Source organism: Orbicella franksi, chromosome 2 (genome assembly GCF_964199315.1).
Source record: "Orbicella franksi chromosome 2, jaOrbFran1.1, whole genome shotgun sequence".
Lineage (NCBI taxonomy): Eukaryota > Metazoa > Cnidaria > Anthozoa > Scleractinia > Merulinidae > Orbicella > Orbicella franksi.
Window position 1 is genome coordinate 4,310,040 of NC_138146.1, and position 13,874 is coordinate 4,323,913.

General features: G+C 40.1%; 1 protein-coding gene across 2 annotated transcripts; it reads left to right on the forward strand.

Annotated features, from left to right (window-relative positions):
- The first annotated feature begins 3,707 nt into the window (after positions 1-3,707).
- LOC145477823 (uncharacterized) lies at positions 3,708-10,590 on the forward strand. 2 transcript variants are annotated; one of them, XR_014048150.1, is made up of 5 exons: positions 3,708-3,835; positions 6,130-6,402; positions 6,666-6,758; positions 7,314-8,784; positions 8,819-10,590. XR_014048150.1 is itself a non-coding variant. In XM_081455667.1 (4 exons), exons 1-4 carry the CDS (start codon positions 3,796-3,798, stop codon positions 7,598-7,600), a joined length of 693 nt encoding a protein of 230 aa, XP_081311793.1. In that variant the 5' UTR covers positions 3,708-3,795; the 3' UTR covers positions 7,601-10,590. The 2 variants fall into 2 exon arrangements, 1 of the variants encoding a protein (XP_081311793.1); XM_081455667.1 differs by having other exon boundaries at positions 7,314-10,590.
- The last annotated feature ends 3,284 nt before the right edge of the window (positions 10,591-13,874 follow it).

Consider the following 13,874-nt stretch of genomic DNA (forward strand, 5'->3'; position numbering starts at 1 on the left):
TATTAGCAACATAACAGCATGAACATAACGACATAAAGATAAAACTGATCTTTTCGTTATGTCGTTATGTCGCTAGTGTGAACCAGGCTTAACTCGAACATTGGGGTTGAATCAAAAAGTTTTCGTGTAAACGTTAGTTCCTTTTGCTTACCAAGGAGTATGTGATAAATTTTTCGAAAACAAAACAAGACATAATCAAGGGGGGCGTTTTCATACCTAACATATCTCCTCCACGTGTAAGCCAGGACGATGCAAGCGCAAGCCCTTACGCCTGTTTCTCTCCAGTTTACACAGGTTGCTAGTGCCAATGCTTAGACCGTATGTGTCATATTGTAGGCTTAAGTTTTGAACAACCATACTTAAGTTAAACCTCTATTTAAAAGCGGTCACCCTCAGGAAATAGCTTGGTGACCATTTAAGAGACGTGATCAACATTTGGCGCATTAATGGACAAAAAATTGAAAAAGAAAACAAAAATAAGCGCGCAATCTCCATATTCATTGTCCATAACTGTAACGTGAACTATATCTAAAAAGTCCACGCACAAGCTAACAGATTTTAAAACAATGCTGTTCGTGAGGCAAGCGTCAAGCACCTTTCATTGCCTTACAGCGGATCGACAGTTCTGGCATCTCATTTAACCTCCCGGAAATACGTCTGCGTTTGCAGGCTAGGCGGTTCGCCAAAATAACATATGGCTCTTTTGCAGTCTAGATCAGAATTACCATGACCCTAAAACTAACCTCACTCGAAAAATTAGCTCTAGCCCTAAACTAACCCTATTCTTAAAAAGTGCCTGGATAACAGTGTTTTGCTGACCAGTTGAATAGAAGACTACCGGCACAAGATTGTTGAGAAATGTAAGTAGCCTGTTCCAGGTTCTGGGTTAATGGGCAGGAGAAAGAAAAGTGAACGGGGTCAGAGAAAGAAAAAGGGAAAAGCGTCCTTTGAGAGCTTCGTCTTTTTTTCTCATATAACCATTTTTACCATGATGGCTAACATTTAACTCTGCAATACCGCAGTTGTTAATTTAAAAGCTTATGCACATCATTGCTTTACTAAAAATGTCAGTTATAATAACATTTAAGTTGGGTTCCTGTTTTCTTTTAATAATGCCATTTTTTTCTTAACAAACGTCTAAATTTATTCCAACTCAACTGGGAACATCTAAAGCCGGCAATCTACAGTTAGAGCCACAAGTTACGCGACACGTGACAAGCGACCACATCAGTCAAACCAGAAAAAGACTAGTTCACACAAGCGACATAACGAGAGAAGAGACCAATCACACACGACTACTCAGATCCGGGTAGTTCGTTGGGGGTCTCAGACAAGGATTTGTGTTTGTGCACTAATTCGCAGACGGTTTTCAGTCCGCGACGCACGCAGGGTACCCACCAGGCACTAGACATTTCGAATTCTTTGTTGGTCAAATTACCATCCCTCAGGGCAAAAATCTCTAAAACGGGGAACGAGGAATCGAGGAATCGAGGAATCGAGGAATGGGGAACAGGGAATGGGGAATCTCTAAAAGGGGGAATCTCTAAAAGGGGAATCTCTAAAAGGGGAATCTCTAAAAGGGGGAATCTCTAAAAGGGGGAATCTCTAAAAGGGGGAATCGCTAAAAGAGGGAATCTCTAAAAGGAGGAATCTGTAAGTTTTTTCACACTCCTCACTCCTGATATTACTCTCATGATCCTTTTTTTTTACTGTAGACAAAACGATAATTTGATTTATTCTAAACCAGAAAGGGAAATAACAAATTTTCATAACAGTATATTCTTAAAGTTTTCTTAGTGTTTTCTCAGCTCCTACAAATTGATGGCGACTGAACAATATCTGCCTTTATCGTAAATTAAACCAGAAAGCAAGATTTCGTCAAGCACTCCAAAACAACAGAACAAAACTAACAAACCTGACAACGATATGTACCTAAGCCCTAAAGGTTCACATTTTCAGAATGCTGGTTTCCAATTATCCATAGAAACTATGTAAGGTTTTCTTTAAATTTTCCAGCTTAACAAATCTAAATTCTCCTTACCATCGACGCAACGCCTTGAATCAAAACTCCCGTGAGCAGTTAGCGATTCGCCTCCGTCAATCATGCATTCATATTGTTTCCCAGGTCGCCCGCCATTCAATGTTTTTGTAACTAGAAATTATTGTAATGGAGTTTGAAATTTCCTTAATGGAAGATAATCGATATGTCTGTAAACTGACGCTGTAATAAACTTCAGCACATATCGGCAAAATTTTCAAAAAGTTAAACAACCTAGGGCTGTCAACAACTGAAATTGAAAGCCTAACCAGGTATGTTTTAGCACAGTGAACGATGACAACCGATCTTGTCGCGACATCTTGGCGAAAGTGGTCAAAAAGAACAAGTCCGGATAAAATGTAGGTTAAAATTTGTTCGTCAGCGAATAACAATCCCGTATTGTCGTTTTTCTTTCATCGACCAACGTGTGGAACAAAGTGACATATACATATAAACCTGAGATATATATTCTGGCAGATATAACCTGACAGATATGAGGAGATTAAGTTTTTAAACTTGACCTTTGTGCGTTCCTGCGACATTTCCTGTAAAATGGCTAGATTGCGCAATGTCAGAGGCAGTAATAACTACTAATAATAACTTTACCTGGATTTAAAAACATTTATTAAAAGGTATTTTATCCTGCGAACAGGCGTTCTAGCGAGAGCTTGTGGAACGGACGAAAAGAAATATGTGGCGAGCGAAGGGAAGCTGAGCCGAGCGTTGCAAATTTGTTTCGCAAATTTCCCACTTGAGAGCATGTTTGCAGGCCATAAGCATTGAAAATTTCTCATTTTAAAGATTCCCACTTTTAAAGATTCTCCGTTTTACAGATTCCCGCTTTTAAAGATTCCCGCTTTTAAAGATTCCCGCTTTTAATGATTCCCGCTTTTAATGATTCCCGCTTTTAATGATTCCCGCTTTTAAGGATTCCCGCTTTTAAGGATTCCCGCTTTTAAAGATTCCCGCTTTTAAAGATTCCCGCTTTTAATGATTCCCGCTTTTAAAGATTCCCGCTTTTAAGGATTCCCGCTTTTAAAGATTCCCCATTTTAAAGATTCCCGCTTTTAATGATTCCCGCTTTTAAAGATTCCCGCTTTTAAGGATTCCCGCTTTTAAAGATTCCCCATTTTAAAGATTCCCGCTTTTAAAGATTCCCCATTTTAAAGATTCTCGTTTTTAAAGATCTCCCCTTTTAGAGACTCCCCCTTTTAGAGATTCCCCCTTTTAGAGATTACGCTTTTGAAAATTCCCCGTTTTAAAGATTCCCCCTTTTAGAGATTCCCCCTTTTAGAGATTCCGCCTTTAAGAGATTCCCCCTTTAAGAGATTCCCCCTTTTAGAGATTCCCCCTTTTAGAGATTCCCCCTTTTAGAGATTCTCTCTTTTAGAGATTCCCCCTTTTAGAGATTCCCCCTTTTAGAGATTCCCCATTTTAGAGATTGCCCATTCCCCGTTCCCCGTTCCCCGTTCCCCGTTCCCCGTTCCCCGTTCCCCGTTCCCCGTTCCCCGCTCCCCGCTCCCCGCTCCCAATTCCTCGATTCCTCGATTCCTCGATTCCTCGATTCCTCGATTCCTCGATTCCTCGATTCCTCGATTCCTCATTCTCCCTTTATAGATAGCCGGGCAAAAATGGCGCGATCAAATGCCTCAACCTCGTTCCCAGGACTGACTACTCAAGACCCTGGAGAAACTCTGATTGAAATGAATTCTGTATTACATTCTGTATGATATACTAGGTGTATGCTGTGAAATCGGATGGAATGGGATGATTTTCGCCAAAGAACCATGACTGAAGGTGAGAAGAACCTTTCCTATGTAATAGAGACGAATGCTTTATTTCGAACAAGTTGTCAACCTACTTTATGACAAGGGAGTCTTCTTGGTTTCCTACCTTATAAATTAATTAACGCGTGCGGTCTGTGATCATTTTACCCGTGAAGTTATCGACGAAAACCGACACAAAGCGATTTCTTTGCAACTTCGACAAGGCAGCTTAATTGTGTTTAGAGGTTAACGAAATTAAAACACTGCTATTGATAAATGTCTTAGGCCGAGTCCAGACGTCGTGCTTCTGTCGTGCTGAACTAAATTGCAATTAGGTTCGACTATGGCACGGCAGAAAAATAACTCTGATTCAGACGTCGTGCCAGATTCAAACCAAATTCAGGATATACTGATGCCTCATAACAATTCTCCTCCTAACTCCCCGTGGGAACGCAATCTCGCCAAAATACATTAATGTAGTTTATGAATTTTGTTTGGCGCGGCAGAAGCACGACGTTTGAATCGCTGCCGTGCCAGAGTCGTGTAGCACGGCAGAGCTTGTCGAACTTAATTGCTTGCCGAACTTAATTCAAAAGTTTAATTCAGACGCCGTGCTTCTGCCGTGCTTTTGTCGAACTTAATTCCTGAATTTAGTTCGGCACGGCAAAAGCACGACATCTCAACTGGGCTTCTTCTTCTTCTTCTTCTTCTTCTTCTTCTGCTTCTTCCCCGAGGGTGGCCGTAATTTAAGTAATTTAAAATCATTGTAATTTATATTTCTTCTCCCGTTGAAATTAGCTCCAAAGCTAAGAAAATATAAGTGAAATTTGAAGACACTATAACTAAAACAATTTTTCACTTTTACGCATGTTAATCTGTCTTTTATTTCATGATTAATAATCAGTCCTTGTCATGCTATGCTTTTCTTTGCTGTGGCATTTTTGCAATGTTACATGCATCCCTGCACCGTACACACAGCTTGCATTTAAAGTATAGGTGCAGGTTTTCAAAACAATGATTGTCAAATGTAACAGCATAATTCTGATGTTTACCAGTTATAGAGAAAAACAAATTGGACTTAATAAATTACAATAATTATATTTATTTAACAAAAGTATGAAACATGTTATATGAAAGAATATACAAAATATTCCTTTTAAAAGAGTTAATCATGTGTTTCAAACATTACACATTAATTCTTTCTTCCTTTTACTTTTATGACAAATTACAAAGCTCTGAAAAGCATGTTACATGAGCATAAAATTAGCATCACTGTACTATCACTAAGCAATCAAATGAACCTTCCTTATTTCAATTGGGGGACATTGGGGTTTGTGGTAATGCGGTATTGGACAATTTTGGTAATTTTAATCTCGAAATGTGGTGTTGCGGTATTTTCTTAACCTGCAGGATGCGGTGTTTTTAGCATTTTAGACGGTATTAAAAATTATCCTCCAAGTTCACCACAAATTTGTAAGCCTTTTCCAGTTTCTAATTGGACATTCCCAACAAAACTTTAGCTGTCATTGTAATGGTAAACTGCAATTCCTTGAGTTGCAATTGTAAAAGGGTATTAACTATTGTAAGTTATTTTTTGTTAATTATTTGCGAACATGCCAATGGATGTTTACTTATTTTGCTTATTTTGTCTAAATCGAAAATTGCCTGGCTAAACGTTCATTTACAAATTCTGACTTGCTATTTTCCTGTTATTTGCTCTAAACTTATTACATACAGAGTAGTGGTTTCGGTATGACATCGGGTTTTGACTCAGGTATTGAAGTATTGTGGTATTTGGTGATTTTTTTGCGATATTGCGGTATTTGTCAATTTTTTTGTGGTATTGCGGTGTTTAGAACCCCCCAATGTCCCCCTCTTGAAAGAATCAAGGAATGTACAGTATTCTACATAGCAGTATGTAATTATTCTGATATTATTTTTGTCAATATCACATGTAGATGATTAATTTCAATATCAACAGGGCAAAGCAAACAGTAATTAAAAGCCCTAGGGTTCGTACAAAATATGTAAATCTGTAAATCTGTTCAGACCTCCAGTTAATTTCTGGTAAGTTGCCTGAGCTGTAAATTTCTGCAATGTTCTTAGTTTTTAAGTGACCAAATGAGTGAGAAATTAAATTTTATTTAACTTTTCAGCACATGTGTATAATGGTGCATGGTTAATTGAGCTGCACTAGGTGCCTTGGACAAACTTCATGTTTTGCTGGATTACAGTAAGATAGGTGATGTTTATATAACTTTGACATGTAACAAAATTGCATCTTTGTTAACTGCAAGTTTTTCTTCTTTCACATATACTGAGAAGTTGCTTTTAAAGAAGGAAAACCAAGTGACCATGAGCTAGATGAACTAGCAGGAAAGATTAGTGCAAAGTGGCAGACGCTGGGAATTCACCTTGGCATTAGTCAGTGTGTACTGGACGGAATAGCTGCTAATGATGAAAAGAAACCATACCGGATGTTACTTCGTTGGAGAGATACAACAACTGCGCTTACACCCTATGGAGACCTCTACCATGCCTTGTGTCATGTCCGAGTTGGGCTCAATAATGTGGCCAGAGAATTTTGTTGTATTACTAGTAAGGAAACTACATGAGCCATTTTCTTTATTGTTCAGATTAGGCTGTAGATGTAGACATACTATATAAAGTCATACTCATTGAACACAGATAAACCTTGAAATAAGGAGATATTTCCATTAAGGCTGGCGTGAAGTGTGACTCGTTAGAAATACATGTATTGAATCAGTATTCATTGAAAATTAAGCTTTGTAGAGGACTGAATGATGCTTTTAACAGGTTTGACGTGTACTTATGAAGTAAGCATTGTTTTCTGTTTTTAGGGGGTGAAGAAGACAGCACAGATTCTATGACAGACTGTAGCAGAGATTCATCAAATGAGTATGAAAAGGCACCAATTGCAGCCAAAAGAAATGGTGGGTTACTTAAAAGTGATATTAATAATGGCTTGACCTGTTATAAGCCCATCCACTGCTGTCCATACACTATATGGCTCTTTTAGTACTCACTCAGTGACTTCTGGTACTAGAATAGTGGTTTAAGCTAATTCAAAAGAGTTCTGAAACCTAAGATCCCAGACAAAGAACACTCTGGAAATTTGGTGAGCACTCTTTGGCATAAGGTCTGGAGCATAATATGGAGACAAAAGCCCTGCAACATGTGCAGACATCAGTTGGTTGCTTAATAGTACAAAATATTATATAGAAACAAGATTGGTCCAGTCTTTGGGGCCGCATGTACATATATAGCCAGTATTATAAGGGAGTCCCTTCACTGCCGATCTAATATTACTTGGATGATGGTGTATTAAAGGAACTAAGATACCTGTATCCTTAAGTTGATCCTGATTCTGATCAAGATTGTGTCAACCCAAAGGAATGCTCTTGAAGAATGCTTGTCAGCAACAAAGTCAAATATATGAGGAACTTAAACTTATACTGATACATGTGTCTATGTTATATTTATTGTAGTTCTAGTCAAACCAGGCATACCTGAGGAAAAGGAACTGCATGAGCTGGCAAATGATGTTAGTTCATTTTGGAAGAAACTTGGGCGTGAGTTAAACATTGAAGAATCAAAGCTTTCTCAGTTGGATGTAGACCACCTACAGGATGCATATGAAAAGGCATTCCAGATGTTGCTGCACTGGAGGCAAAGAAAGGAAAACCAGGCAACTTACCAGATTTTGTACAGTGCCTTAACTAGTGCTGTGGTAGGTCGCAATGATTTGGGGAAAAAATATTGTTGTGTGAGTTGATTTAAATAAAAGTTTACAAAAAACTTTTAAGTTGAGAATTTAAAATGCAATAATAACCAGTCTGTTTTTACTCAAACTTAATTTTGTAAGTCATGCGCAAAGCATGTCACTGCTTTTGTACTTGTGTGCATAGTGAGCAGCTAATATTTTAACGTCCAGATGGCAAGTATACTTTGTACATTTTTCTATGTTTATGGGTCTCTGTGTCAATGAATATTACAATGTGTAGTGTAGGTGTTATCTTACTAATATGTACATGTACTAGCTTGTATATATGTCTGGATTTATGAAAACTGTGTTAATTTCAATGGAATGCTCAACCTGTCACTTTTCCAAGAGAATACACAGCTCTTTCAGTCAGTCAATCACAAGCAGTCTGTCATCTTGTAGCCTACTCACTCACCTTGCTTGTGTGTTGCTGGCTGGCTGCCAGTCACTAAGCCTGTACAGAACTGCCAGCCAAGACTGTCCTGCAAAGAAAATGACCAGTTTTTCAGCAAACAATGCCTCTCTCTGTGACCCACCCCACCCCCCTGCTTTATGGCCCTTGGGGCCCAGCTCAGTACCAGCTAGTAGCCAGCACCCTGGGCTCTCTGCCACCACCCTCCTTGGCAGAAGTTTCCCTGGATTTCAAGAGCAGAAAAGGACAGGCAAAAAAGCTTTGCAGCAATTTTGACACCTTTTTCATAAATTGAGACATTATAATTATATATATTTTCATAAGTCAGTTAAAATGCTTAAAGCAGTACAATAATTGAATGTTTTGTTTCAAAAGTCTGAGACTACTGATTATTAATGTGTTAATTTCATCAGTGCATGCAGACAAATATGCCTCAGGAGTGGACTGGTGGGTACTCTAAGGTAATAAATGACAGTGTGCTTATCAGAAGAGACTTTTGCTGCACAGTGGTCTCAGCCACCATTTTTCTTTTTGTGCAGGAATAACTTAAGTTGTGTAGTTATATTTACATTGTCTAAAGGAACCCAGATTATATGGCTTCATTTATTTTAATATTCAAATATAAATAGAGAAGTAGATGGAGAAGTTTATGGACATTCACACACATTGTTGTGGCACAATTCCTATCTGCGCGCATAATTCATGTTCCAACTTTACGCCATGTAATACATGGCTGGATAATGACCTCACTGTATTTTTTTGTGTGTATATGCACGGAGATGGAGTCAAGGTCCATAAATTTCCAAAAAAAGAGTGAGCCCAATATCCAACTATCTTGACTGAACAAGTTTGGTCAATAGAGGATTTACTGTGCGGCTTTTGGGGAAATTTTTCTCGGAGACACAGTGGGTAGTCCTGAGTGGGCAAGACAGTGCCATCTTGCCCTCTATGTTAGCCAATTGCAGTGCAGGATTTGGCTCCTCTTGCCCACTCATGGAGCTAGCAATATAATAAATAGGGGTTACTGACCAAGTGTGAGGGCAAGGTGGCTGGATATTGGCCAAGTTCTTGTTTTGAGTGTTTATGGACCAAGACAGAGTCACAACTGGAGCAACCCATACAATAAAAGCAATTATATGGCTTTGAACCGGGTGCGTTAACTTCACCTGCAGTTTACTGTCTTAAAACAATGGTCAGTTATCGCTCTTTACTTTTCATGGATCTTCTAAAAAAGCATGGTCTTTGATGTGTCTTATCTCAGAAATGAGCACAGTGACCCCTGATTTTTTGGCCTTTTTTGGCAAAAGTTAAACTTCACTGTATTACATGGCTGGTATTGAAAAAAATTCTGTGTGCGAACATTTTGGGCGTGAACGTCCTTAAGATTATCTATTCATATAGATAGAAAATATAGTTATCTAGTATTTTTTAATAGTGTGCATAGCTTATATGTTTATAAGTGTATAGTTGAGTATGGAAAATAGTTTTACAAATGTTGTTAGTCAGAAAGTCTTATAGATTTGTAGCAAAAGTTTTGATTTTGTAAAAAGATCCCCATATTGAAGTGCAAATGATCCTTAGACTGGAAGTGTTTAAATTCTGGTCCAGGGATGTTTCGTGCTCCTGGTATCAGGTTGAAGGCTTGTACAAATGTGATAAGAGTTAATTAAAATCATTTCAAATCAACTTCTTCTGAAGGTAGCAGACTGCAGTGATTTAGTGGTAATCTGAAGTCCACGAGTAGTAAGGCAAGCACTCATACTCCCTGTAACTCCGTCCTGGTTACAAACTGGTTTAGTCCAGTTTGGCTCGTTTATTGTCTTTATCCTGTGCCACAACTCTCACAAGCATAAACAAGATCGCACTCTCCCCCCACCCCCTACCCTTCCCGTGTCCTGCGTTAGAATTAATGTCTGAGTTAACGTGAATCATGCAGGAGCCAGTAAATTAGGAGGGAATGGACAGGTGCATTTTCAATGGTTTGTGGGTCAATGGGTTCATGGGTAAGGCACCTCACTCTCAAAATTTATGCTGCTTTTAACCCAAGTGGGGTACGTAACTCTGTGATGCTGATGAGCAATGTTTCCAGGCTACTGTAGAAATACAGCTGGGCCCTGCTAATGGCCAATAACCCCTATGAGACGTGCCTGCAGGGAATCATGGTAGTTGTATTCATGAAAACAAATATCAATGGCTAATGTAATGCAGGTTTTACTATCTGGTCCAAGATGATAAAAACCACTGCCATGATCTGCTGCAGGCATGTCTTAAACCATATTCTGCAACTAGCTTGCAACTGAGGCGAACGCGGGGAGTCTTCAAATGCAAATGACATTAATCTGTTTTAAATGATATTCTCCCGCAGGAGCCTCAGTTGCAAGCTAGTTCCAGTCCAATACCGGGAATACGAATATGGTCTATTGGCCATTCCAGCTCGTTCAGTGGGAACTCCCCGCTATCAAATTACTCGGCCCGCTCATTTCGAACTTCTTTGGTGGAGCTGAAGGATAAATGTCATGATAACAGTAGTTTAACGTCAGTTCATATCAGAAATCACCTGGAATGTAACTTGACAAATTAGGCCTTTTCATCACTTTTATCTAATGTACTACTGTTCTCTTACAGCCCTTGTAATAGGCGTCGTAAGAACTTCATATAGTACTTTCCATCATTTTAATTGCGCATTCATTTTCATAGTAGTTATTTTCATATTTAATGCTGACCGGACTGATTAGAATCTCCGCCATTTCAAACTATAGCTTTTTTTTATCCCCCGAGAACTCCAAATGGCGAAGTTCGTCCGTACTCCTTGTCGTATTATAAAACTTAAAAGACTGGAATTAGCTTCGGAAGTACAGGCCACTTGGCCCGAAGCTGACTTTCAACCACCCCCAGTCCCGGTCGAGGACAGAATGAGCCGGTTCAAGACCTGTTCTTTACTACCTGCTCGGGGCTGTTTTTTACGCTACAAGCGAATTTGTGTTAGATCCGCGAGAGTCAGGTGAATTCTAGTGGTAAAGTAATTTTGGGGTTAGCTTATTTTGAGGCACCAGGGAGAAATCGCTATATCTCCTTTCCTCTGTGAGGCAAGCATATAGTATATAACTATCCAGTGGCGGATCTAGGGGAGGGGTCCGCCCCCCCCCCTTATTCTGGCTAAAAAAGAAGAAATCGCAGAAGGAAAAAAAAGCCGGCAGGGCAAGCAAAATAACCCCCCCCCCTCCTACCCCCGCCGCCGCCCCGTAGCTCAAGGTCTGGATCCGCCGCTGCTGTCTCATTGATTAAGAAGCAGTATCTTGTAGCCGAATCTCCCGATGAGAGGACCCTAGCCATATTGTACATTAAACCTCTAAGAACCAATTTTGACAGCTTTACGGCACGCTACGAGCTTACGACTAACAACCCAACACGAATTATTTCGTATCAGTAAAACCTGTAACTTGTTTTCAAAGTGGTAGACTTGATTTATTATAAACGGTAAAGCTGTGCTGTCACAATCAGCCCTTAGAACGCCCGGGAGGGGTATAGGGCGTAGCCAGAGGGTAGGATCGCACAGTGATGTGACGTGGCGAAATTCGAAAACTGCGTGTGCCTATAGCTATCGGCTTTTTATGCCCTGAATCAGATCACTTAATTTAGTCTGAGAACGAACAACAAGTTAGAAAATCAGGAAACGGCGAGCCAAGAATTAAGGTAGATCACTGAAGTGAAAAAGCGCTGCACGTTCAAGTTTGTTTTGATGTAAAGAATAGATTCCTTCACGCTTTGAGGGACATTATGCATGGGTAATCAGGGCAAGATTGCAAAGAAACAAAGCGGCAAAATATACGTTTTTCTTCATATTTCCGTTCTGAGTTTCATTTTCGAAAAGAAACTTTTACTGTAAATAGAGAACCCCTTTTTTCACATTGACTAACGTTTTTGAGTCGATTGAGCTAGGCATTAGCCTACTTATCAGAGTAACGGAGACGTTATTTTTGTGGCTCGAGCGGCTAAGACTTGATCAAATCATCCAGTTTTAACCTTAAAAAAATTCCCACGCCCACAGCAATCACTCGATCGGCTCAAAAACGCTGGTAAACCTAGAAAAGGGATTTTTCTGTCTACAGTATATGTTTCGTCTCCAAATGTGAAATCAGAACGGAAATATAAAGATAAACATTTGTTTTACGGCTGTGCTTTTTTGTAAAGTTGCCCTGATTACCCATAATGCCCCTTAGAGCGTGAAGGGATCTATTGCTTTCGTTTCGTAAACTATTCGAATAGTGGCGATATGATCCAATCAGCGAAAAGTCGGTAGTTCTTTTTCTAGCCTCTTCCAGACGTTCAGATAGTTAAGGCGCAGTGCGAAAAACTGCGAAAAAATAGGGGAGAGCTTTCTCTCGCCACACTTCTCCCCCATTTTTTCCCTCGCCGTTTTTCGCGCTGCGCCCAACTAACTCTGAACGCCTTGTAGAGGCTATCCTTTGATGGGCTTCTGGTGGTAACGCAAACACAGCGGAATTTTTTTTTCATGAATTTTTTATTTTCATGAGCCATCACATTCCTCATTGTTGGATGAAAAGGGATAAATAACAAGGCGGAAAGATCCGAGTTTGTTACAATCACCTCGTATCCAATAAGGATAAATTCCTAAACTGGACGACGTGCATGGACATTTCAGTTTGATCTAAACGAAGTAATCGTCTAAAAATGGCGGGAAAATTTGCCCCGCGTGTTCACTAAATTTTGAGCATGTCGCTGAACTGAGCGACCAAGGAAGTCAAGGAGGAGTTTTTCTTCAAAATACTTCTTCGAATAATCACCTCCAAAGCCGTCTACATTAATTTCGGAAATTTGTGACAAACGACAAAAAGTTTAGGGGGAAGACCCGAAGCAGCCGTGTTGCTGAAAGTAAGGTTTTGTGCATTTGAGTTCATTTTGTCGCACTTAGACTTGCTCCTGTCAGAAGGGAAGGAATGTAGCCGTTTCTCCCGCCACTATTAAGTCATACCTTGTCGTCTACAACAACAGAGGAGCAACACAAAAGATGGGTAGAACACTTTCAACAGCTCCTCAATAGGCCTCCCCCTATGGAACCTCCAATACCGCCACCAGCTAACCAGGAACTTGATGTATACTGTGAACCCCCAACCTGAGCTGAAGTTGAAAAAGCGATCAAATCCCTAAGGAACAACAAATCAGCAGGCCTCGACAACATCCCTGCGGAGGTATTGAGAGCCGACATCAGTACCTCAGTGAACATGCTACATGGCCTTCTAATAAAGATCTGGGATCAGGGATACATACCGTCAGAATGGAGAGAGGGGAGCCCGGTTAAGCTAGCTAAGAAAAGCGACCTTAGTTTGTGCAAGAACTATAGGGGAATAATGCTCCTGTCAACCGCTGGAAAGGTCTTGAATCATATAATCCTGGAACGTATGAGGGAAGCCGTGAATAGGATACTGCGGGAGAACCAAGCAGGCCTCAGACCAGCAAGATCAACAGCAGATCAAATAACTACCCTGCGCATTATCGTTGAGCAGTCGCTTGAATGGAGGACGTCACTCTGTATAAATTTCATTGACTATGAGAAAGCCTTCGATAACCTGGACAGAAATGTCCTGTGGGACCTGATGGCCAACTACGGAATCCCTAGCAAGATCATATCACTTGTTAAGAACACGTATGAGGGAACAAACTGCCGCATTCTTCACTGATGAGGGAGGCTTAACTGAAAGCTTTGGTATCAAATCAGGCGTGAGACAGGGCTGCCATTTGATTGGATTATGAAAGAGACACTAACTGGCTCTAGAAATGGAATTCAATGGACCCTTGTAGACCAACTTGAAAATCTGGATTTTGCTGATCACTGAGTTTGGCACTTCTGGCACA